At 41.0% G+C, this 25,298-nt stretch overlaps 1 protein-coding gene across 1 annotated transcript in view; it reads left to right on the forward strand.

The window, feature by feature from the left end:
* Window positions 1–25,298, forward strand: part of KATNAL1 (katanin catalytic subunit A1 like 1) — a 49,641-nt gene that overhangs the window by 2,666 nt on the left and 21,677 nt on the right. Inside the window, exons 2-6 of the mRNA XM_054974269.1 lie at window positions 4,021–4,196; window positions 13,199–13,359; window positions 14,854–15,019; window positions 18,209–18,336; window positions 18,971–19,076. Of these exons, the coding sequence (XP_054830244.1) occupies window positions 4,035–4,196; window positions 13,199–13,359; window positions 14,854–15,019; window positions 18,209–18,336; window positions 18,971–19,076 (723 nt within the window). The 5' untranslated portion in view covers window positions 4,021–4,034. The remainder of the gene's footprint in view (window positions 1–4,020; window positions 4,197–13,198; window positions 13,360–14,853; window positions 15,020–18,208; window positions 18,337–18,970; window positions 19,077–25,298) is intronic.

The following is a 25,298-nucleotide window of genomic DNA, read 5'->3' on the forward strand; positions in this document are numbered from 1 at the left end:
GATTGTATTAGATCAACAGTGTTTCTATCCCAATGGAAAAAAAACTTCCTTTCTCACCTCCAGGATCAGCTCAGTTTATACTGTGAAAAACGAGGAATGAATATCTTTTGTGACCTCCTTAGCTCATTGAGTGCAAGATTTTTTAAACCATAGGTTGGAACAGCAGCTCTTTGATGTGCATATTTGTAAACCTTCTTTTTATGTAATGATCTACGAATAAACCTATCTGAAGAGCTATCATAGATTGTTTCAAGAAAGCTTCAGATGTTGATATAATATTGCAAATAATGTGGAAATAGTTAAAAGAATAAGATTTCCCCCCAGAGATATTAGCAAATTGTGAGTCCATAGCCAAAATTCTATAACCCAGAGATCTTCCATATTCTTCAAGCAGAATACATTTTGTGGGTAATGTTTATGTATGAGAACTGTGGAATGTTGTAGGGAAGTTTAAGGATGCTTTATTGCCCTATCACATTGGTGAAGCTTCTTGACAAGAGTAGGAGGTTCTGTTTGCAGTTGTAGTCACATCCACAATCTGTGAAGCTCTGGGAATGGGTTCTGTGGGGTGTAGAAGATGGGGCCATGCTGACATCATCCTGTCTCCTAGAACAATGGTTTCTAGCTATTTTTCTAGTTATACTTGGTAAGTTAAGAGCAGTACTGGCTGGCTAGATCAAAGTCTAGACCTAGAGAGTGCACTTCTTGATTTGGGTTTCCTGAGATCTGTGTTGTGAGTCAGGAGCTGGAACTTGAACTGTGGCAAGCAAAAGACTGCTCATCCAGGAAAAGATCAGAAGACCGAGTTTCCAGAATTTTTGCAGGGCATGACTAATCCAGAGGCTTCATACTGCCTGCCAATCATTGAGGCTGCTGTTGCACGCTGCTATTGACTTTTGCATGTGAAGAAGGCTCTGAAATGTGAAGTCATACAGTCTGCAGTCATTCAGTAGTTCCCTGCTTTAGAACCTGATGTTCAAGTCCCAAAGTCCTTGGCAAGATCAAAACAATGAGATAGGAGGTGCTAAAGACAATTTATACTGAATATTTAACTGCTAAATGGGCTGGAAATGATCATGTGAAGCTGCCCGTCAGACCAAGCGAGACCTGAGTCCATTTAGTTCAGTATGTCCAGTTTGTCTGGGAGCTCATTTGTAGAGTCTCCTGCAAGGAACAATCCTAACTTGCTATCTAAGGTGCTTCAAGTGGAGACATGAGGGGCTGGATCTAGTCTGTTCCATATGCAAGGAATACACTGTTCAAATGAGCAATGCAATGTCTGCCTACCCTTTCTGGCGAACTTTGAGTTAGTGTTGAACAAGCAGCCTAAGGACACCTTTAAAATTTGCTATAGTCCTGTACCAGCTGAGTTATCAAAGGGCACACAGATGTGATGCAAAATGTTACTTCCACTATCATTCTGATAATGCATTTGCATCAGTTGGTTTTTCAGACCATTTCTGGTTTGCACCTTACCCTTGCAGACTGCTCTATGCATTGTCAAGTCTCGTGCCTGTGCTAGCCGCTGCCCCTGGTCACTGCAGTTACCCATATGGGGAGTTACAACATAGCTGCAACAGCATGACGTTGGGTCCTCCTGAACTGTATTGTCCCAGAGGCATGACATGCATGCAGAACAAGAATGGGAATAGCATTAGCAAAAGTAGCTCCAGTGACCACTGAGAGAGAAGATAAGGAGCCAAAAGAACCATTTCCTACCTAGCAAGCCAGTGCTTCTGATTTGTGGATGCTTTAGGCTTTGAACAGCCTATGCCTATCTTATAAGAACAGATTTCCTGTGATGATTGTTATTACTCGGATGTTGTATGTGAGGTAATGGCAAATTGTGTCTTCCGTGTACCAAAAATATCTCTGTGACATCACCCTTTCTCCTGCTGTGTTCTCTGAAGCGTTCTGGGAGGCTTCACTATATCTCAAGTGCATTGATTTGTTTGGATGATCATCCTGGAAGGAAGCCAGGTCCAAGTAATTAACAGTTCTTTATAGCTGAGCAAAAGTGCATTGCCAGGCCAAGCTTGCAGTACTATAGAGTTTGTAATTTGGTTGCTGTAAGTCATTTCTGCAAGGTACCTTTCATAAGGCTTGGAATGCATAGAAACAAGTACAGCAAGGTGGTTGGCCTGTAGTTGTATGCATTGAATTGCTGGATAAGCCGGGACCTGAAACCGTTTTACTGACCAGGTAAACTGTGGTACTTTATCAATCTACTGGTGTCTTCCAATATGTGGATGCTTCAGTGAGGTCCTCTGGTGTTGTAAAAAGTTGCTCTCCCATTCTCAAGGCTTTTTCACACACTGATTTTACCTAAACAGTAAAATGTGTGAATGAGAAAACCATACTTCTGATGTCATGGGGTGCACTCATCAGAGTGCTTGTCAAGTGTATGCTCAGTCTCAAAAACCGCTGTGCGGCCCCTTAATGGCATGGCTCTCTGCTTCCTAAAAACCTCACATTTCATTTTTTTAAAAAAACAAGTTTTAGCCCTTATGGCTATAGATATATGCTTGAAACTGTATAGGAAATGGCTGTTTTGGGCAGGTTGCAGCATAACATTTTTCTAAATAAATAATTTCAGAATTTGGAGGCTGCCTTCAGGTGTTACAGTACATGGTAGTTTGTATAAATCACAATTTCTTGTACAAAGCCTGGTTAGGCTATCAGATGGTCTTAGCAGAACTCTGTTTGTAAATCTGTTTATTTGCAGTCTGCCTTCTGTCCCACCTCTTAACAGTATCTCTAGGTGTTCCTACAGAATCCCTTGCATTACCAGGCTGATGGAAAGTCTGGGTTACATATACAGCTTGCTTGTTTAGGTGGTCTGCAATAAATAGGAGAGGACCAGGAGAGGGGACAAAGGAGAAGCAGCTCTAGGGCAAGTCAAGCTTAATCTTTCCCCTTGCTCTTAGCTAAGGATTGTTAGTCTTCTTTCCCTTCTCTTTTTCTTACTAGCTATTTCACTGAATTCTTAAGCAAAATAGATCTTTTCCACTCCTTTCTCTCCTTTCTTTCTCTCCTGTTGTAGGATTTCCTCTTACATGCCAGAGGCTGAAGTCTTCAAAGCACACTGTGCAGGGATGGTAGGAGTATCCTTAGAAAACACTATGGATAGCTAAATGCAGCAGCAACAGCCAGGTTTTCTGTTAAGTTGTGGTTCCCTCTCTGTGTCCTGGGTGCTAAGGGGACAGTGCTACTGAACAAAGTGGGATTTCTCCACAGGTCACAACTATCTATAAACGTACACCTAAGAAGTGAAGTATGAATCATAGTTTAGAATCCCAATTTCAATACCCTTCAACAGTTTGTTGAATAGCTTGCATCCAGATATTGCATTAAACTGGAGTTAATCACATCAGAGTTTATAAACTGTGGTTTGATGTGATATTTGAATGTGCTCAGAGAGATAATGAGATAAAACTTCCACTGTGGGTTTCATGTCTAGCAATACAAGAATGAATTATGCAAAGTGTTTAACTTGCAAAGTAAATAAATGATTTGTGAAGTACGTTTAATTTATACAGAATCCAGCTTTTCTTACTATAGAATTTAGATTGCAGGGATGCAGTTTTAATTTTAACAAAGAACACATAGCCCAGCCCACAGGGGAAAAGATGAGTAAATACATTACAATTTTGTATTTAAATATTTCAAAGGCACACAGCCTCTATAAAAGAAGGTTTATTTTACTTATTATGGCTAATAGCTACTGATAGCTCTTTGAATTTGCTATGCACTTTGAATTTGCAGTGTTCACTGTAGTTCAAGTGGCAAACTGGATTTCTTTTAAAACATATCTTTATGGGTAGACTGGGAACCCAAGAATGGCAGCAAAAAGAATTAAAAAATGTTAGCTACTAGAAACATGTTTCATACATCTTGGGCAGTGAGAGTATCACTGTAGAATGGCAGGAGTATGAAGAGTCCATAAATCTCAGTTATCAAGCTACTATTCTGTGAGTTGTGTTACAGCATGTAAAATTATTGTCTTATGATATACTGTAGGTTTCTTAAAGAAGATGAATTTGGCCGAGATTTGCGATAATGCTAAAAAAGGAAGGGAATATGCACTTCTTGGGAACTACGACTCTTCTATGGTTTATTACCAGGGTGTCATCCAGCAAATTCAAAGACATTGTCAGTCAATCAGAGACCCTACACTGAAGGGAAAATGGCAACAGGTATGATAAAGTGTTACTTGATGGAATCTTGCACGGCAAAGTGATTTTTTGTTGAAGGCTTTCACGGCCGGAGAACGATGGTTGTTGTGGATTTTCCGGGCTGTATTGCCGTGGTCTTGGTATTGTAGTTCCTGACGTTTCGCCAGCAGCTGTGGCTGGCATCTTCAGAGGTGTAGCACCGAAAGACACAGATCTCTCAGTGTTAAACTGTGGAGAAGATATTAGCAGGTAATTTATGTTAGCAGGTAATTTATTACCTGCTAACATCTTCTCCACAGTTTGACACTGAGAGATCTCTGTCTTTCGGTGCTACACCTCTGAAGATGCCAGTCACAGCTGCTGGCGAAACATCAGGAACTACAATGCCAAGACCATGGTGATACAACCCAGAAAATCCACAACAACCAAAATGATTTTATTTATTCTCAGTGATGTATGCTATGAACTAGTCAGCAATAGACAGCAAAGACCACAGCACAGTGTCCACAAAATGCCCTCAGCCATCTGTCAGATTAATACAACTTTTCTTCTATGAGTTTTTTGTATTCCTAGAAATTGCTTAGCATCCCAGCCAGATTAAGTTTGCCTGGTCAGAGTTCTTAAGGAAGGCTCCCCCCAGCATTGCTTCTTGGCCTTTTGGCTAAGATCAAGTCTAGGATGGCTGCCCCCCCCCCCCCGCCCTCAGCTACAAGACCAGCTTTACTCCTAGTTCTTTCTGGCAGTGGTAGCTTCTGGAGTCAAGATCATCTAAAAATGGGTGGAGTGTAGAAGGGGGAAGGAGTGTGGGAGAACATTCCTACCCCCTTAAGGAATCCTAAACCCCAAACACAGATTAGAAAGCAAGTCTTCAAATGGAAACTTTTCAAAACCTGTAGCCCATATACAGATCTTGCTAAATTGACATATTGAGTTGTGGTTTGCAGGTTAGTGGGTTTTTTTCTTTTAAAAAGAGGGATGTTTTACTTCTAATGGTTTTTTTTAAATGGTTTTTAAATTCAATCTTTGTTTTTTCTGGGTGACAATTCATCATCTGATAATGCTTCATATGACATTCATTTCAAGGAGACCATTTGCATTAACCAGAAAGCACAGTTGACTCTTTTAACCTCCCTCCTCTGTATTCCTTATTCTCTGTCCTTCCTCCCTCAGTCTTGCTTCCTGTGTATTGCTTTGATCCCTCCTTTGCCAACATAGTTATTGCCTGTGCTAATCAGAGGCTTAACTGTGTGAGGCTGCTTATTTTAGAAGTGCTGTTTTGCCTGTGATTCTCTTTTGCGTCTCATCTTGTTCTCAGCTGATGTTCAGGAAGCTGTGATCTAAAAAGATGAGCCTGATTCACCAAAGGTATTGTCTTCAAGTATGTGCGTTATATTATGCATTCATCCGTGGAGTTAGCAGAGCAAGACTTTCCTGTTTTTGCCCTTTCTGCTCCAGACAACTGAGTTCAGTGGAACTTCAGGAACATTATAGGGGACCACCTGGAGATGACTAGTGAAGGTGGGGGGTTCAGCGGAAACTGCTGTCCCTTCTTCCGGGAGCGGAAGTGCCATACTGTTGGAGGAACTGCATTTTGAATACATGCCAATGAGTCTTTGATGTCTGTGACGCAGCTGCTTTGATGTTTCTTAGTGAGTTAAAAGAGGGAGCATGGTCTCTTGTCTTACAGCATTAAAATGCAATAAACATAATAAAAACATAATATTATTAATTATTATTATTAATGTGCAAACTCACAGTATAATATTCCAGCAGAGAGAGTAAAATAATAGAAACAATGGTAGGTGACCAAATGATACATTCCTACAGTCCTTAACTGCTTTTAATGGTCCAGTTATATTCTTTAATGAGTAAAAAATAGTCTGTAAAATTGGTGAAAATTACAACCTAATTACATAAGGCATAATGTAATTTGTGTTATATGATAGACAGCAGATCAGGGCTAGCAAACTACATCTTTTCCATACTATTTGGTCAATTTTCAAGGACGGACCAAAATAGAACAGCAATTTAACTTTTTAAAATTGTATTTATAAATTGCCATCAGTGCCCATGATGCCATCAGTGCATAGAAAGCAACAAAAAGGCAGGGCCCTGTCTAATGTTTTCTGAGGAACCACGGAGTTGAGATGTTCTGGGATTGAAGAACAATCCTTGAAGTAAAAGTGAGATGGTGATTGTCAGTCCGTAGCAAGTAAATCCCCACGTTCCCACAGCAATCACACAGGTGAATTGGTTGAAGTAACTTTTATTAGAGAGCTATCAGGTTGAAGGTGCTCAGACAGTGGAATTGGCAGAAGTGACTTATTGAGGGAACGCATGGTTAGTTATAGGTTAAGGTCCCACCCCCTCATTAGCAGCCCGTTGGAATTCTGGCACGAACGCCAGAGACAAAAAGTATCAGAATTTAGACTACGATAAGCAACAATAGCAAATTGGAAATGAAATCATCTTTGTTCTCAGGGAAGACACATTTCAGACTGGCTGCATCTGGTCTCGAGGCTGTTGGCTGCAGAAGTAAAAGTGTTTAACTTCAAAGCAGAGATAATACACTGAACTTCCAAATAGCAGGCACTGAATGGTACTCAGAACTCAGCACAGTGTCAGAGGACCAATAGGTTGCATATACCATACACATGGCATGTACTGCAGGCAGGCATACATGACAGTGATCTGATTTGGGCAAACTGCAAGATTTAAAAAAATCATATCATTGAGCTGATGCCGCATTATTTTTTTTTTTTGAAAAATTTTTTATTGGGTTAGAACATTTTTATTTTTACATTACAATCAATTTTCCCCTAATTTTTCGTTTCTAACCCCCTCCCTTTCCCCCCCTTTTGTTGACTTCCAACAGCTTTCCCACCCTCTGTCCCTTTTCCCTTACTTCTATTAAATTCCTCTGTCTAAAACAGATATACATTCTCCATTATATTAAGCAGTACATCATTAACTCCTTTAATTATTATACACCCAAACTATACGTCTTTAGATAAACGATTTATCCCATTTTCCAGTTTTGAATAATTCTATATAAACCTATATATCATAAACCATAAAAATTTCCCACATTTAAATCAAACAATTTGATTTGTTCTCTATATATTACTCATTTCAACTTTTTATGGTAATTCTATATAACTCCTCAGATACTCAATCAATTTAACTCTTCTATACATTCAGTTTGGTGCATATAAATCTTGTCAAAGAAAGAAAATATTGTTAGTTAGTCAATCCTCATGTTTAAACCTTATCATTAATTATTCTCTATCAGTTGGCCTATACATATCTATATATATCTCAATCAATTAATCTAACTGCTTATAAATTCACATTTCTCTTCCTCCCCCGGTAAAGTCACCCCTCTCTTTTATACTTTTATTATATTTCAGTAGTTCTCAAACTGCCACAGTTTTCCTCCCACCTCCCATTTCTTCTCCAGGTATTGTTTCAGCTTCTCCCAGTCTGTGTTGAACTGCCCTGAGTCCAGATCTCTCAGTTTTCTTGTCATCTTGTCCATTTCAGCCATATACAGCAATTTGTAGATCCAATCTTCAATAGTTGGTACTTCTTGTACTTTCCATTTCTGCGCATACAAAAGTCTAGCTGCTGCAGTCATATAAAAAATCAACGTCCTATGTTGGGCTGGAATTCCCTCCATTCCCAAGTTTAGCAGCAGGAGTTCTGGGTTCTTATTTATTTGAAACTGTAAAATTTCACTCATTTCTCTTATTATTTCCCCCCAGAACTGCCTAGCTACCTCACACGACCACCACATATGATAGAGGGAGCCCTCGTGTTTCTTACATTTCCAGCATTTATTAGAAGTATTCAAATTCCCTAGCGCAATCTTCTTTGGTGTCATGTACCAACGATAGATCATTTTGAAAATGTTCTCTTTAATATTGATACATGTCGTTGTCTTCATTGTAGTTTTCCACAAGTATTCCCATGCCTCCATTGTTATTTCTTTATTGAAATTTATAGCCCATTTCACCATCTGTGTTTTAACTATCTCATCCTCAGTATACCATTTCAGCAATACTTGGTATACCTTGGATATTCTTTTCTTGTCTTCTTTAAGAAGGGTCTGCTCTAGTTCCGAGTTCTCTGTTCGTATGCCCCCTTTTGCAAAGTCTGAGTTGTATAAGTCTCTAATCTGTCTATACTGAAACCAATCATAGTTAGGTGATAGTTCCTCTTGCGTCTTTATTCTAAGTTTAGATACTTCAATCTTAGTTATTTCTTTGTACGTTAAACATTGTTGTTCATTATCCACAGCTCTCGGATCTATCACCTCATATGGAACCACCCACAAGGGGGTTCCTTCTTGTAGGTAAGTTCTATACTTCTTCCAGATTGTAAATAGACTTCTCCTTACAAAATGATGCAGGAACATCGAGTTGACCTTTACTTTGTCATGCCATAGGTATGCGTGCCATCCAAAAATTTTTTTATATCCCTCTAGGGCTAATAGTTTCTTATTCTTTAATGTCATCCACTCTTTTAGCCAAACTAGGCAGATTGCATCATGGTAAAGTCTCAGATTGGGCAGTTGCATTCCGCCTCTCTCCTTTGCATCTTGTAAAACTTTTACTTTCACTCGAGGTTTCTTGCCTGCCCAAACAAAATCTGATATTTTCCTCTGCCATTTTTCAAATTGTTTAGAGTCTCTGATGATTGGTATTGTCTGTAACAAAAACATTACTCTTGGTAACACATTCATCTTAACTGCTGCAATCCTGCCCAACCATGACAGGTTCAATCTATTCCATTTGATCAAGTCTCTCTCTATCTGAGTCCATAATTTTTCATAATTATTCTTGAACAAATCTATATTTTTTGCAGTCAGCTCAACTCCCAAGTATTTCACCTTACTAGTTACTTCACAATCCGTTGTTTCCATTAACAATTGTTGTTTCTGCTTAGTCATGTTTTTGCATAATATCTTTGACTTCTTTTTGTTAATGAAGAAACCTGCCAAATCTCCAAACTCCTTAATCTTGTCTATCACTTTTGGCATGTTCTCCAGTGGGTCTTCTACAATTAACATTATGTCGTCTGCAAATGCTCTGACCTTATATGAATAGTCCTTTATTTTTATTCCTCGTATTTCCTCATCTTGTCGAATTTGTATCATCAGAATCTCCAATACTAAAATGAACAACAATGGAGATAACGGGCAACCTTGTCTTGTTCCTTTACTAATCGTCAATTTTTTGGTCAATTCATCATTCACTACAATTGCTGCAGTCTGGTCTCTATAGATTTCCTTGATTGCTCTGACGAATCTTTCTCCCAGTTGTAGCTTTTCCATAGTGGCAAACATAAAGTCCCAGTTTAAATTGTCAAACGCTTTTTCAGCGTCTACAAAGAAGAAACCAACCTCTTTGTCACAACGCTTGTCGTAGTATTCAATAGCATTGATCACTGTCCTTAAGTTGTCTCTTATTTGTCTGTCCGGCAAAAAGCCTGCTTGTTCCTCCTCTATGACTTCCGAGAGCCACCCCTTCAATCTCTCCGCCAATATCTTCGCAAAAATTTTATAGTCATTATTGAGTAGTGATATAGGCCTATAATTTTTCACGCTAGTCAGATCTTGGCCCTCTTTTGGGATCAATGATATATTCGCTTCGCTCCAAGTGTCTGGAATTCTTTGATCCCTAAAAACTCCGTTCATCACCTCTTTTAGGAATGGTGCCAGTTCATTGGCCATTATCTTATAAAATTTAGCCGTAAGTCCATCTGGCCCTGGCGCCTTTCCTAGATTTGCGGATTGTATTGCCATATTTATTTCCTCATCAGTTACTTCACTGTTCAACTTATTTCTCCAAGCTTCCGAGATCTCTGGAAGTTTGGTTTTCTCCAAATATGATGCTATTGATTCTTTGTTTACTTCTTTTTTATTATACAGCTTAGCGTAAAATTTATAAAAGGCTCTGCTAATGGTAGTCTGCTCCAAATACGTTTTGTTTTCTTCACAAATTTTATTTATTATTTTCTTTTCCCTTTTCTTCTTTAATTGCCATGCCAAATATTTCCCAGGTTTATTAGCACCCTCAAAAGCTTTTTGATTCAGTCTTTTAAGGTTCCACTCCAATTCTTTGTTACTCATTGCTGTTAACTGTTCTTGAAGAATTTTGATTTCCTGATGTATTTTCTTTTTCCCTGGTCTCTTTTTTAACTGTACTTCTTTGGCCTTTATTTTCTCCTCAATCTCTTGTCTTTTCTCCTCTTTCTTTTTCCTTGCTCTACCATTTAAGTCCATTAGTATGCCCCTTACAACCGCCTTGTACGCGTCCCAAACTTTACTGGTTGGTACTTCTTTATTCACGTTGTATTGTATAAAAAACTTAGTCTCTCTTCTCAGTGTTTCCATATTCTCACTTTCCTGTAACAGGTCCTCATTTATTCTCCAGGCTTTCCTTTTTCTCCTTTTTCCAAATTTCCACATAATTGGGTTGTGATCTGAGCCTACCATCGGCATTATTTCTACCTCCTTAGTCCATAGCGCTAAGTCCTTTGAGGCCCAGATCATATCAATTCTTGATAATGTAAGATGCCTTGCAGAATAAAAAGTAAACTGTTTGGTTTTAGGATATTCTCTCCTCCATACGTCTTCGAGAGTCTCTTGTTGAATCAACTCAAAAAAAAGCTTTGGCAATAGTCCTCTTTTCTTTTGTGCTTTTGTAGTCTTTTTGTCTAATTCCAAATCTGTCACTCCATTGAAATCTCCAGCAAGAATTATCTGGTCATATACAAGATCGTCTAGGTGCTTCCTTAAGTCCTCAAAGAAGCTTTCCTTTGCACCGTTAGGTGCATAAAGTCCGACTACCAACACTCTCTTTAAGTTCCAATTACATTCCACTGCTACAAATCTAGCTTCCACATCTCTCATAACAAATTTTGGCTGCAGCTCCTCTTTTATATACAGCACCACTCCTCTTTTTTTCTTGTTGGAAGCCGCTACAAATTCTTTGCCCAATTTTCCAGATTTTAAATATTTTACATCCTGTTTTCTAATGTGGGTCTCCTGCAAACAAACAATATCACATTTTTGTTTTAGTAGCCAATGAAAAATATTTTTTCTCTTATTCGGTGAGTTTAGTCCATTTACATTCCAAGATAATACTTTACACTCCATATTCATGGTTTTGTTGGTAAGTCTTTTTCATTGTCCTTGATAAATCTCTCCATCTCCCGCTCAGATCTGATACGTTTTTTTGCCCCTCCAAACTCAAAGGACACTCCTTCCGGTAACTCCCATCTGTATCTGATATTCATGTCCTTCAAAGTCTGAATTAGCACTCTATATTTTTTCCTGTCCAATAACACTGATCTGGGCAGTTCCTTCATTATAATAATCGTCTTGCCATCAATCTCCAATGGATCTTGAAATTGTTTGGTCACAATCCTCTCTTTCATATTTCTAGTTGTAAACTGCACAATCACATCCCTTGGTAGTTTCCTCTGGGTTGCAATTCTCGAGTTCACACGATACGCCACATCTAGGATAGCCACAATTTCCTCCTCCTCCTTCCCCAGGTAATCAGCCAACACCTCAGTCATCTGTTCTTGCGCTGACTTCCCTTCCACTTCTGGCAGACCACGAAAACGAAGCTGCTTCTCCATGTGTTTAGTTTCTGCAACTGACATCCTCCCCTTCACCAGCCTCATCTCTGTTTGTTGCGTGTCTATTAAATTCTCCATCGCGTCTTCTACTGTTTTAACTCTCTGCTGCGTTCCTTGTAATTCACTGCTAATCGTTTCCACACCTTTTTTCACTTCTGACAGCTCCGACTTTACTGTCTGTGTAACTTCCTTGACCTCTTTAATAAGCTCCAATTTCGTGTCCTTAAGTTCTTTCATCATGTCTATAAGTTTTTTGTCCAAGTTTTCTATTGCCGATTGCCACTCTTTTTTCGACATCGTGGGGCTTGCTTTAGCTCGCTCCCACGAATCTGCTCTCTTCCTCAGCTCCGTGGCGTATAATTAAACGTTTTCCTTTTTTTTTTAATGTCCCAATCTTTGCCAAAATTAATTTTTTATATCCAAAATGTCGGGCGTCTTTTCTCTATGGTTTCTCTATGTTATTATAATCCAAGATGGCCTACTTCCTCTTCCGCTGAAGCCACGACCCTTCCACTTTCAAAGATGGCGATTCCCCACTTCCTGTCCTTTGGCAAGGGCCGCTTCCCTCCAGCCACTCTATTGTTATTACGCACTTCCTGTCTCCCGTCTTCCCACAGCAGGTCTCGCGATGGTGTCTTTTTCCCACAGCTCCAAAACCACAGGTATTCAAAACAATAGTCCGATTTTTGTAATAACTTCTTTAAACTTAGTCTCTTTTAAAATACAACTCCTGCCGAGTCTTCACCTCCTTTTCGCTAGTCTGTTGCAGTTTAAAAGTCTACTTTCTTTCCTCTCTGTTTTTGTCAATCTGTCCCGTTTCAAGAGATAGCGATCTTTACCTTCTCTCCAGCTTTCTCGGGTTGTAATCCCTGTTTCGATCTTAAATTCTCCTCTCGACTTCCCTCCCCGATCGAAGCTTGGGTATGTAGGTCTTATGCCAGCCGAATTGGCCCCAAAATTGCCGCAGAGATTATAGCCGACCCGTCGCAAGGTGGGACCTCAAGGATCGGGGGGGAGACTCCTTGTGTAGAGCCCCCCCTCGTCCGAGATCTAACTCACCCTAGGGTCTTGAGCGTTCTTTGCCTGCTCCCCGCCTGAGAGCAGTCGGCCGCGGGTTATTTTCACCCCTCCGGCCGGTTAAAACGGCAATCCGGTCAGCTCCACAAATGGAGCTGCGTTAGACCTCCATGAATCCCAAACCGGAAGTCTGATGCCGCATTATTTTATAACATTAATAAACAAATAGGATTGAATAACAGTGCCTTTCCATGCGTCATTTGTAGTGAGTCCTTTATTTGTCTTACTACTTCGGTAAATTAAATAAATAAATATGGTTGAATTCTTTACAATAAAATGATCTGTTTATTTTCAAGGTTCGACAAGAATTATTGGAAGAATTTGAGCAAGTAAAAAGCATTGTCAGTACTTTAGAGAGTTTTAAAGTAGACAAACCTACAGATATTCCAGTATCTTATCAGGATGAACCATTTAGGGATCCATCTGTTTGGCCACCTCCTGTTCCAGCTGAGCACAGGTAATTGGGTTTAAAGTGTGGCTACAAATTTATGACTAAAGCTTGAGTGAGAGCTGGTGTGAGGTGGTGGTTGAAGTTGTTAACTTGGGACCGAGGAGACCTAGGTTCAAATCTCTGTTAAGATGTGTGGTCAGCTTAACTTGACTCTCACAAAATTCAGATGCATTATGCTAACCGTAACTGAAAACCTGAATCATGGCTGGCGCTTCCAAATTTGCTAGCACACTGTAGTTTACAAGTCCTCCCTCTGCTTTGATTTTGTCCCACCTGCTTAGCACCCTGTTTCTCTGGTGTGGCTGTCTCCAGGAGTGGAGCAACAGCTGTAATTATGGCTTGTCAATTCAGGCATTGAACCAAAGTATCGTTAGCACAAACCATGGTTTATGAATCCATTTCAGACCAGTTTCTGTACCTGATTTGCTGGCTGATTGTAAACCATAATTTGTTGCCTGTGAGTGGGTGTTTTTCCTGCCTTCTGATAGCTGAAGGGGGAGGGGAGAAAAAGCCCAGTAGTAACCACCTTGGAAGTGCCATTACATCAGTTGGGTGGCATTGGATGGGAGGCAGGCATAGTGCGCATGTTGAGTGCTGCTAGGATAGGGAAAGTGTCTGATGTCTAGTAAGAAACCAGAAGTGGGCAGAAAGTATGCATGGTTTGCCCTGCCTGCTTTAAAACAGGCTGGCTGACAGCTGAGGAGGACTTGAACAGCTGCCTCCAGGGAGGGGAGGGGCCATGGTTCAGTGGCAGAGTGTTTTTTTTGACATGTAGAAGGCACTTGCTTCAGTCCCCAGCATCACCTGGTAAAAGAATTGGGTAGCAGGTGACATGAAAGAGCTCTGCCTGAGACCATGGAGTGCCACTGCCAGACTAAGTAGACAGTACTGACTTTGATGAACTGATGGTCTTATTCACTGTAAGGCAGTATTGTGTTCACCCCTTGAGCAGTCAGCGTAGGATGGAAGTTGCAAGGTGTGTGTGTGTGTGTGTGTGTGTCCACAAACCCCCCATCCCAGAAGAAGGCCGGAGGAACAGAAAGTGAGAGCATCGTTCCGTAGAAGTCAGAACCACGAGCAAAGGGGCAGGGCTGGGAATCCTAGTTCCCCACATTTGTTAATTCCTTAACTGTTGCTTGACATGATGTCTGACTTTTCATTGTATCAGCTGGCTGGAGATTATATAAGGACTTTTTGTGGACTTATGTCTGATAAGCCATGTCTAATATTTCTAGTCTGCATAAATCTATGGTGATTTTCTTGGGTCTTTAAAAAAATGTCTTAGGACATTTCAAAAAATAATTCAACGAATATTCACATAGCTCTAGAAAAGGCTGAAAGGATATCTAGTCTCTCCCTGGGCATCCACCCATTAGGTCCCCCATCATCAGCCTATATAATTGAGTTATCAGGGTTCCTCCCCCAAATAGGTTTGGTGGAAAAACACATTAGTAAAGCATTTTGTCTCTCACCTACTTGCACGATTCCTTTATTTAACAGAGCCCCACCTCAAATAAAACGACCTAACCGAGAAGTGAAACCCTTAAGAAGAGAGTCTCCAGGCTTGCAGCGGGGCCCAGTGGGCAGAGCTCAGCCAATCTCAAAGAATGAGAAACCTGCCAGCAGCCGAGAGAGGGAAGCTAAAGCTAAGGGAAAGGATGAGAAGGTAAGCATCAAGGAGATGGTTGGAAGCAGGAAGGCGTTTTGACCTTTGGCAGGATAGAGTGGTACATTGAACTTCAATGTTGGTACCCGGTAGCACATGAAGTAGTTTTTGTTTGTGGGCTGCTTTACATAAGACTGTTTTTCCTACATGGATATATTTTTTCATAGAATAAAGCACTCATGCAGTCTGTTTTCATTGTTGTGTGCTGCATACAGGTAAAAATCTTCCAGAAATTATCACTAGATTGGCTGCTGAGGCCAATTGTTAAAGAGTAAATGCGGATCTTAACCTCCTTTCTCTTCTGCTTGTGAAAGGACTTTTTTTGTGATGCCCTTTCCCCCCCACACTGCTGCAGATGTATCTTTGCCTCCCATATTGTTCCCGAGGGTTCACTGATCGCCTGGAGGCATGGTTTCAGGAGATGCTGCAGGCTGCAAAGTGGCTTTTTCTAGTATGATACTAGTAAATGTTTTTTTCTAGTATGATGTAGTAGCATATTTGCTGACCTTCACTGTCAAGGATATTCTTAATGGCACAAAGGAATAATATGCACGGATCTTTGGTTTTGCAGTTCTGGGTGGATTCAGGGGATGTTAATGACACTTCCCCCCCCCCCGCCCTTTGGGAGTCTCTCCTTCCCTGCACATCTCTGTTCAGTAGCAGTGGTGGTGTGCATGCAGACAACGATGCTTACTAAGAGCCAAGTGATATGTGACAGCAGCAGGTGTATTTGCTTGAACTCAGGTCTGCACCATTTTTAAAGCAGGGACTAGAGGAATAGTTTTAAGAACAAAAGTGATACATGGCTGGGAGGTACTAAGCCCTCTCTTCACCTTGACATAGCCCACCCAGCTTTCTTCTCAGCTGGATTCCAATCATGGTGAGTGTCATTCCCTGGTATCTGTTCCCAGCTCTTTACTGACAGCTGGAGTTATAACTGCCTTATTGGGCCCAGAAAGGGTAAACTTTTAAGCCATACTTTGGACCCACTTTTCTTGTCATCAAGTTTTTAGGTGAACTCACCCAAGGAAGAAGAGTGTCTGTGGCATCATAGGGTTTCCATCTGATCCAGGGACCCCAGGAAAAGTATGGGGGCCATTGGGGAAGTTGCAGGTTGGGTTCTCGCATTGGGATGAGGTTTCATCCACTAGAAGGATATAGATGACCCTCAAACCCTTATTTTTAATGAGTTTTAAATTATGTATTCTCTGCCTTTTGGCAACACACATTATAGAACTGGGTTAAGCCTGTGCTGAAATTTCTCAGAATAGGTCTTATCTCTGGGAATACTGTTGATAGTAATCCTCAGGAAGGGTCACTTGAAGAAGGATTTTTGCTTACCTTCAATCAGAGCTGCTGTTCAAAGAAATTGGTCACTAGGTGGCAGAAAGAAAATAGCTTATGCTTACTATTGCAAAACAGAATAAGAATTCTGTTTTGAAACCTCTCTGAGAATCCACCTCCTGACCGATTGTGCATGGGCACCTTGGAGAGTGGCGTCTGGCACATAGTTTCCAGCCGATTGAGTTCCTGCAGGGCACAGACAATAGATTTTGCGAATTGGAGACCAGGTGAGAAGACTGCATGCTGCCCTGCACAAGCTGAGAAGTCTCTCCCTATTTTCTTGCTTTGTGAAATTTTAACAACCTTTTAGAAACCATTTTCTGGTCTAATTAAGATTTTCGGTATAGGTTTTCTATGCAAAAGAAAAGATACATCCAAGATCTCTGAACAGCGATTTCTGTTCAAAGTAGAGTTGAAAAGAAACTAGAAAGGCAAGGGCTGTTTTCCAAGGGCCCCAGGAACAAAAGTCTGCAAGAGGAGAACCGTGAAAATTACTACTCAGTCACCTTCCTATTGTCCTCTCCTGCACATCTCCTTCAGATCTCCCTTCCTCATTCACTGCTTCTTCCCTTGCTAATTTGAAAGAAGCATATAGAGAACAAACTGCTTCCTAATTCTGCATAGTTTGTCTGAAAAGAACCAGAGCTGCTTTTCAGCATCACTGACCAGCGTTGGTATGCCCACAAGGTGAATAGGGACATGAACAATCTTGACTTAAAAATAAAACGAAAAGGCTACTGGCAAGATGATGGTTTAAACTCAGTTTAGGCCATCAGCTTCACACATAACCTTAACATGTGAATGTAGGAGTGTTCCTAGAAAATGGTCATAGATCCAGAGGAGTTAGCTGTGTTAGTCTGCAGTTGCAAAAAAGTAAAAAGTCCAATAGCACCTTTAAGACTAACCAACTTTATTGAGGCATATGCTTTCAAGAACCACAGTCAAAACTAATTTAAAGACCTTGATGCAATAAAATGAAATACTTTTATTTATTTAAAACATTTATTAGCAACCTTTCTACCTTAAAAAAAAGTTGGAAATAAATAGGACAGGTTTTGCTCTCTGGCCAAGCATGGCCAGCCAAGCATCCCTTGGCAGGGAGTTTGGGGATAATCCATTGAAAAGACGCCTCTCTACTACCCACCTCACTTCCAGTGGTTAGGGCACCTGAAGAACAGCTCCAGTGGCCATCTTAAATGGAAGAAGGCAGTCATTTAAGCACACTGGTTTCAGTAAAGTCCCATTTGGGATTTTGAACTGTGCTTGGAAATAAACCAGAAGGTCTTTGAGCATTGCAGAGAGAGATGCTCTCTGCAGCGAGTCACTCTGTCTGCTGTGTTCTGGACCACCTGAAGTTTCTGAAGACTTTTCAAAAGTAACCCTGTGTATGGTACACTATAGTAGTCTAGCCTGGATATTATCAATGTATGAATACTTGTGGTAAGATCATTCTTACTGGGAGGGAGTGCAGCTGACCTACCAAAAGTTGGTCAAGGTGTTTTGATCTACAGATACCACTTGTGTATGCATAAGCAATGCAGGATCTAGCAACATCCCCATATAAATGTATTGTTCAAGGGGGGAAAGCCACGAATTGTAAGAACTGTAATTTGTTGAGGTTGCTATGAATTCTCAGCAGTCCCGCCCGCCCCTAGTGCTCCTCCCCCCACTTTGTGATATGGTTCCCAGGGTGTTTCTCTGCTGTGTATTTTGAACTGATGTTAAATGCCTATGACTCTCTCTCATATTTCTTCAATATTGTTTTGAATCTTCCCAGCTCTGGCTCAGTATCTTAAATTAGGGTGCGATGATACATTTTGCTTGCTTTCAACGTGTTTAATATAGGGAAAGAAGATTTCACAGGATGGTGCTGGTGATAACGATATTCAGAAATTTGATGGTGGAGGATATGACAAAGATCTGGTTGAAGCTCTGGAAAGAGACATTGTGTCAAGGAATCTAAGTATTCATTGGTAGGTAGCAGAGTTTGGACTGGAGCTCATGTCTACTTGAGAACCAAGCGTGCTGAATCCAGAGAGAATGCTTCCCTCTCCCCTTGTTCTTGGCCAAAATAAGGAGCACAATGGATGGTCCAGCTCTGTATTTGTCATGACATTTTCTATGTCATAGGCAGCACTTTTAAGTAATGAATGTTGCCAGATCAGGGCTGCCAGAGCCCCAAAGGTAAGCAGACACACAGCTGATCTCGAGAACCTAGAGGCTGTCATACGTACCTGCAGGCTCATCCCCATTCTTCTGGATTTAACTGTGTACTGGTCAGATAAGCAAGATTTTAACTCTTAAACTGAATCATGAGCAAAAGGTTTATTACAGACACATTAAAATGTGCGGCAACACTCAGAAGCATCTTTAAAGTGTTGCTTTGATAGTCAGATTTTCAGGAAAGCTGTTTTTTAATTGAACAGTCTGGTAGGTTTAGCTGAAACTTCTCACCCCTCCCCCATGCCTTTTATATTTCAGGGCCACTCACTGGCTTATACCGGTAGCTGTCTCAGTTACAAAACAATAGGAAATAAATGTACCTTTTATATAAAAAACAAAAGGGTTTTTTTACGTTTCTTCTAAATCAGTGTTTATCTTGCACAGGGATGACATAGCAGATTTGGAAGAAGCCAAGAAATTATTAAGAGAAGCAGTTGTTCTTCCCATGTGGATGCCAGATTTTTTCAAAGGGATCAGGCGACCTTGGAAGGTGAGAATTGATGGCTGTGTGTGTGTGTGTGTGTGTGTATACAGTTATAACTACAGTGATGTACCTGTGTCTTAAATTGTAGTGTGTATTTACACATTTCCACTTATAACTAGCCAGCTTATTTAGTACTTGCTGCTGTTCTCTGTCAGGATAGCATTATGTGCTTAGGATGGCTTGCTACCATTGACTCATGAAATCAGCTTTATTAAGGCGATCTCTAGGTGCTGTGTTACTGTCCAAATACTGATGTCTATTGGCCTGATTAACTTGTGGAGTTGCAGGTTAAGTTTGGCTATCTGCATGGCTGTTTTGTCTTCCATGGTCTCTCTCTGTATCACAAAGGACCCAAAGCAGAGAAGACCAGGGGCTTTCAGGTAATGGACAATAGTTAAAAGTCTGTGGGTCTGTTGCTATGTTACATGTGTAGCACCAGAGACATTGCAGTATATCTTCTCACATCATTCTGTCAGTGTAGAAGCCTCAAGTCACTTTTGAAGGTCTGCCAGTGTGATTATTTCTATGTCCAGGTCTGTTTTTATGCCAGTATTGCTCCAGCTGCTAAGGTAAAATTGGAATGGGCCTTACACCATGGCAATGGAAGTGGCAAAGAAATCAATTGCTTATTACTATAGTTTTAGTGAAGACTTACGCAGTGGCCCAGGCAGTGAATGGCCTAGTCAGTCTTTTATGTTGCCACTCAAAAGAAGAGTTCTGTACCAGGTTGTTCATTGTAAATTTGCAGTTCTTTTTGCCGACAACATTGCATGCATTTGGTTTTAGTTGGGAGCAGCAATTTTGGTCACAAGAGGCTTAGATCCAGCAAATCATCAGCAGAAGACAGGTGGATTTGGGTCCTCCTTGTATTCAGCTCCCTGCAGTAGTCCCTGTGGACTCTCTGAAAGATGATTCATGGAGTCACTGGAACAGGGGTGGATGGGCTGTAGTGAAGAGGGGGAAGTAGATAAAATCGTCCCCATTCTCCCCCTTTTGACCGCACAGCTGTACTTGTTGGAAAAGGAAGGGGGTCAATTTGCCCCTTTGCCACTCTGTACTACAGTTCCCCTGCCCCCCTCCCCACTGACTCACATGGCTCTTGACCCATGCAGATTCCTCAACTCTCATGGTCCTAGAGGGGCCTCTACAGCAGAGGGAACCATGGAGAAAATATAGGTGCCTTCTTCTTACAGTTGGTTGGATCCAAGCCAATTTAGGGTATTTGGGGCTTGGTCCTGTTTGTTTGGCTCTAGCCCACACTGTTTATTGCTGAAATGAATGAGATGTTTGGGAGTATGAAAATGGCTGCTTGTAAATTGACTTGTGCACTTCCTGGCTGGTAGAAGCCAATCAGAAAACACTGGGCCATTTGCTGATTAGCATTAATTCCTCATTCAAGGAAGGGATGATCCTCCCTGAGGGGTAACATTGACAGATCTACAAAATGATACATGATAGAGAGAAAGTGGATAGAGAAAAACTTCCCTTCAGTAATTCTAAAACGGAGGCTTGAAACTGATTGATAGGAGGTTTAAGACAAAATGAAAGTACTGTTACTTCACACAACACGCAAGTTACTTGTAGAAACTCACTGCCGCAAAATTTGGTTATGGTCATTGGCTCAGATGAATTTGTTGCCTATTAACCATAGTAGCCAAATAATGGCCTCTGGATTTAGGGTAGGGTTGCCAACTCTGACATGAGAAATTTCTGAAGATTTGGGGATGGAGCCTGGGGAGAGCAGGGTTTAGGGAGGGAACTCAGCAGGGTATAATTCTATAGAGTCCACCCTTCAAAGCAGCCATTTTCTCCAGGACAACTAATCTGTGTAGCCTGAAGATCAGTTGTAATTCCAGGAGTCTCTAGGCTCCATCTGGAGGTTGGCACTCTTAGTTCAGAGGCATGATGTGTCTGGAGAATAGTCAGCAGTTGAGGACTGTATCTGCAGGCCCTGCTTATGGACTTCCCAGGGGCATCTAACTGGCGAGTGTTGGAAAGAGGATGCTGGACTCAATGGGCCATTGATTGGATCCAGCATGTGTACATAACCAGCCTTGGGTGTAGATTTAAAGTGTGTCCAGAAAGCACACTTTTTGAGGCCTCTGCCAGTCTAATTTTTAGCACTGGTGTGGAATTTAGGCTGTTCTTGTGCCTCTGATAGATCAAGACATAGAGAAAAATGTGGAAATTGCACTCTGTTGTTACAGTACCTTTGCTGTCTTTTTATTGTATTGATCTTGAGATGTTGGTGACGTGATCATAGGACCAGATAGGATCTCATGGAGCTGTAAAATGGAATGCATTCTCATAAGCCTTAAAGTGGAGAAGACAACAATATTATGAGTTGATACTACTCTTGACTCCTGATTGTGCTGCAGGGATGACAGAGTTATATTTCATTGTTCTTGGAACAGAAGAAATAAGGCAGCGTTTGGTCCTGGCTATTGAAGATAACAATAGAAACCAGCCAGTTGCATGATGGTATGTTCAGTCTCTCCTAAGAACAATTCTCAAGATAGCTGCTTTTATTTCCAAAGTAGGTGCTGTGTATAAAAAAAGAAACGTTCTGCTACAGGCAAGCACAGGCTTGAGTTTGGAGCTATCACTTCCAGGACATCAGAGAGTTGCCTGTTTGGTTCCCTTTGAAGTATTCTTTGAGCCAAGAAGGGCCATGCTGTAGTTGTGCTTCCCACTGTTCAACTAGTGATTCTTAACAACAGCAAGAAATAATCCTGCTGTGATTCCATCAAAATGTCTGCCCCCTGTAGTGCAATTGAGGCTGTGAATGGACGACTGTAGATTTGACAGCCAAGGAGAAAGGACACCTTTGGTGCAAAGCATGTTAACCAGCCATCTACTTTGGAATTAATAGTTCTTGTGGTGATGAGATGTCTCACAAATTCATTTTCTGAAGCTGCTTATCTCTGAAAAATTAGGCCAGTTGCAGTGGTGTGGAATGGAGTAGGGTACAGGTTAGTGGTACCCTGAGACCCTGGGGAAGCACACATGCACTCCTGACTCTGAGCTTGCTGGGATGTATACACAGCCTATACATTAATACGATATTTTCCCATACTGTAACGAGATCATTGTTTTAAAAGTGTTGACTTTTATTAACCACAAAAGGATATATTTAATGCAAGACAGAAAGGAAAATTTAGAAGTCAGTTGGCAATCAAAGCTCTTGGCAAGTCAAAATAAAATACAAATAACTATTTGGGTAAGTGCTAATTCAACCATTACTAAAATCGATGGTTGTTGGGGGTTTTCCGGGCTGTCTTGCCGTGGTCTTGGCATTGTAGTTCCTGACAATCACTGAGAGATCTCTGTCTTTTGGTGCTACACCTCTGAAGATGCCAGCCACAGCTGCTGGCGAAACGTCAGGAACTACAATGCCAAGACCACGGCAAGACAGCCCGGAAAACCCCCAACAACCATCGTTCTCCGGCCGTGAAAGCCTTCGACAATACATCATTACTAAAATCTTTAATGATTTTGAGACAATTCTGTCTCTGTCGTGGTTGCTCCCTAGAGAGTTGTGTGGATGAGAACATGACTTGAAGAGCATGAGATAGGGAAGGCAGAGAGAGAGAGAGAGAGAGAGAGAGAATGCAAGGAGAAAGCCTGGGGAACAGAGCAAGTGTAGTGCTGGAGAACTGGACGAAAAGGTGGGGTTGACATGAGCCAGAGAACCAGGGGATCTGGAGAGGGGTGTCTGGAAGGCTCCATGGCAGGAACTAGGTGCAGTGCCAGAGCAATAGGGAGAAAGCATATGGAGATTATAGACCATAGTGAGGGAAAGAGGGAGAAGTTAAATCAGGGCTCCCTGACATTTTTGAGCCTGCAGGCACATTTGGAATTCTAAAGAAAGATAATGGTCACAGCTAGAAAATGGGTGCTATGGGAGGTGGAGTCAACCACAAAATGTCAAGGAATGAGGTTATGCATAACCTTATAGTAGCTCTTCAGCATTTCAGACAGAAGCTCTGTTTAATGTGATGCCTTTTAAAATTAGCACATTGTTTAAAAATATTTTCTTGTTTACACACAAAAGAAGCATACATATTGAGCTAGTCATGAAACCCTCATCAGGCAGAATCTGTCTTCATTTTGTAGGCATCTTACATACTTATGCAAAAGGAAAGGGGGAAAACTCTTTCTCCTGACTTCTCCACTTTAGGTAAACTCTTCTCTTATGAGCCCAGACTAAAGATGGGCACGAACCGAAATACAAACCAAAGTTTGTGACGAACCAGGCTGGTTCGTGGTTCGTGAACTGGCGATTCATCAGAGCCAATTTCTGACGAACTGCCATGAACTTTAGGCTGGTTCATTTGGTTTGTTTTTTGGTTCGTCATTGCTGACAGCTTGGCACCAATCAGTTTCCTAGGCAACAGGGGATGGACTTCCTGCAGACCTTCTGCTGACCTGGAAGTGACAATTTGCTGACCTTGATGTGACGTTTTCATGAACCAAACGAACCGGTTCGCAAACCGCAGCAGGTTTGTGAAAGTCCATGGGTCGTGGTTTGTGAAATGCGACAAACCATGAACTGTACAGTTTGTTTTTTTTCCGTTTCGTGCCCATCTCTAGCCCAGATGTTTTCAGCCTGCAATATTTCTTCTAACAATGATAGTTGGTGCTGCTAGACTGGTGTGAGCTCATTGCATATGTGATGTGTACAGTAAGAAAGAGATTCTGGCCAGATTTTGATGAGAACATAAAAGATTTTTGAAAAGTTACCGAAGTTTGTTATTATCAGCTTCTGCCCGAATTATAAAAATAAATTCAAATTGGAAAGAATTGATGACTTCAGTAGAAGCTCCAGTCAGGTACATTAAGCATTTTAGCTGTGCTGAACTATTGTGTTTAGTTTGAAGGAAATCCCAGTGTGTTTTAGAATATCTCTCTGCTATTTGCACAGGTAAAGTACCTTACATAAAGCCACTCTCAGCATTATACCATAAACATCAGAAACTCAAAAAGCCCCACTTGGCTATGGCTACTTTCTAAAAACACTTAGCAGGCACCAAGAAACATGCTAGCGGGCACCATGTTGGGAACCCCCTGAGTTAGATCATGGTTATCAGTTCTGAAGAGCAAGTCCTGTCTTCTTACTGGTGGAGGTAGGTTACATGGAAAAACCTAACCTGAAATGTATGGCTGAATCACATGTCTTATGTATTTAATTTTCTATCTGGGGTGGGGAGTTGTCCTGTGATAATGGAGCGAAATTAAATTGTTTTATTTGCTAATTTCAGGATCCAAGAAACTTATTTCCTTTGCCTGTATTTGTTTGGGGAAAAGTTTATGCTGATACTCTGATCAACTCAAAAACAATGATTGAATATTTGCCTACCAGCGTGTTATGGCTCAGGAGATGAGTTTTTGCCCTTAAAATTAATCAGGAAGGAGATAGGTTGCTCTCTTGGATGTGTTAAACATTTGGCTTAAGAAAATCCCTTTATGTCTTCTGTAATATTTATCCTTTTTGCAGTCACAAACACTGACCATTTCTTGTGGCTGGACTCTGAAGTGATCTTAACAAGTTAGGATTGTTTGCTTTTAGGATGAGCTTTCTTGCAATGGGTACCTGGAAACCTCATTTTGCATTTTAACAAATTTTGGCAATTATTTCCTCTGAATCTGATTAAGCTGCTGCTTCTTCTTGGCCTTTTACCATCTCTTCTCTGGGTATGAAAGTGAGGTGGTGGTGGTGGGCTTTTAGCTGCCCCTTTTTCTATTATCTGGGGTGGCATGAGACCCTAGACGTCTGTAGGAGTGCTGGCTTAACATAGCATCTGTGTTCTTGTACAGTTTTCACTTAGAAAGTAAAATGCTTTATCACATCTGATATTTTAGCCGCCATGTAAATTCTTGCAGTGCCTTACTGTGGTTGTGGGCAAATTCTTGAAAGGTAGCCCTGTCAGACTTTCCAGTGAAACCAGCAAGGTGTCTTGTGACTCTTGAACAGGGTTTTTTTTTTAAAACAAACTCTTGCAGGTCAGAGCCCACTATCAGATAGACTTCATCACTATAACTGTAATTTTCTTGCAGAAGATGAATCCATTTTTCTTCTGTAGCTTCTACCTTTGATTTTTCAGAGAACCTTAGTAGCATTAAAAGTGCCGTTTAAATACTAGCTGTGGGGTAAGGATATGAACAAATGTGATTTAATTACCCATATATATACTTTGGGTCCTGCATTCCAAAAAGTCCTTAAATAGC

This window comes from Eublepharis macularius, chromosome 3 (genome assembly GCF_028583425.1).
Source record: "Eublepharis macularius isolate TG4126 chromosome 3, MPM_Emac_v1.0, whole genome shotgun sequence".
NCBI lineage: Eukaryota > Metazoa > Chordata > Lepidosauria > Squamata > Eublepharidae > Eublepharis > Eublepharis macularius.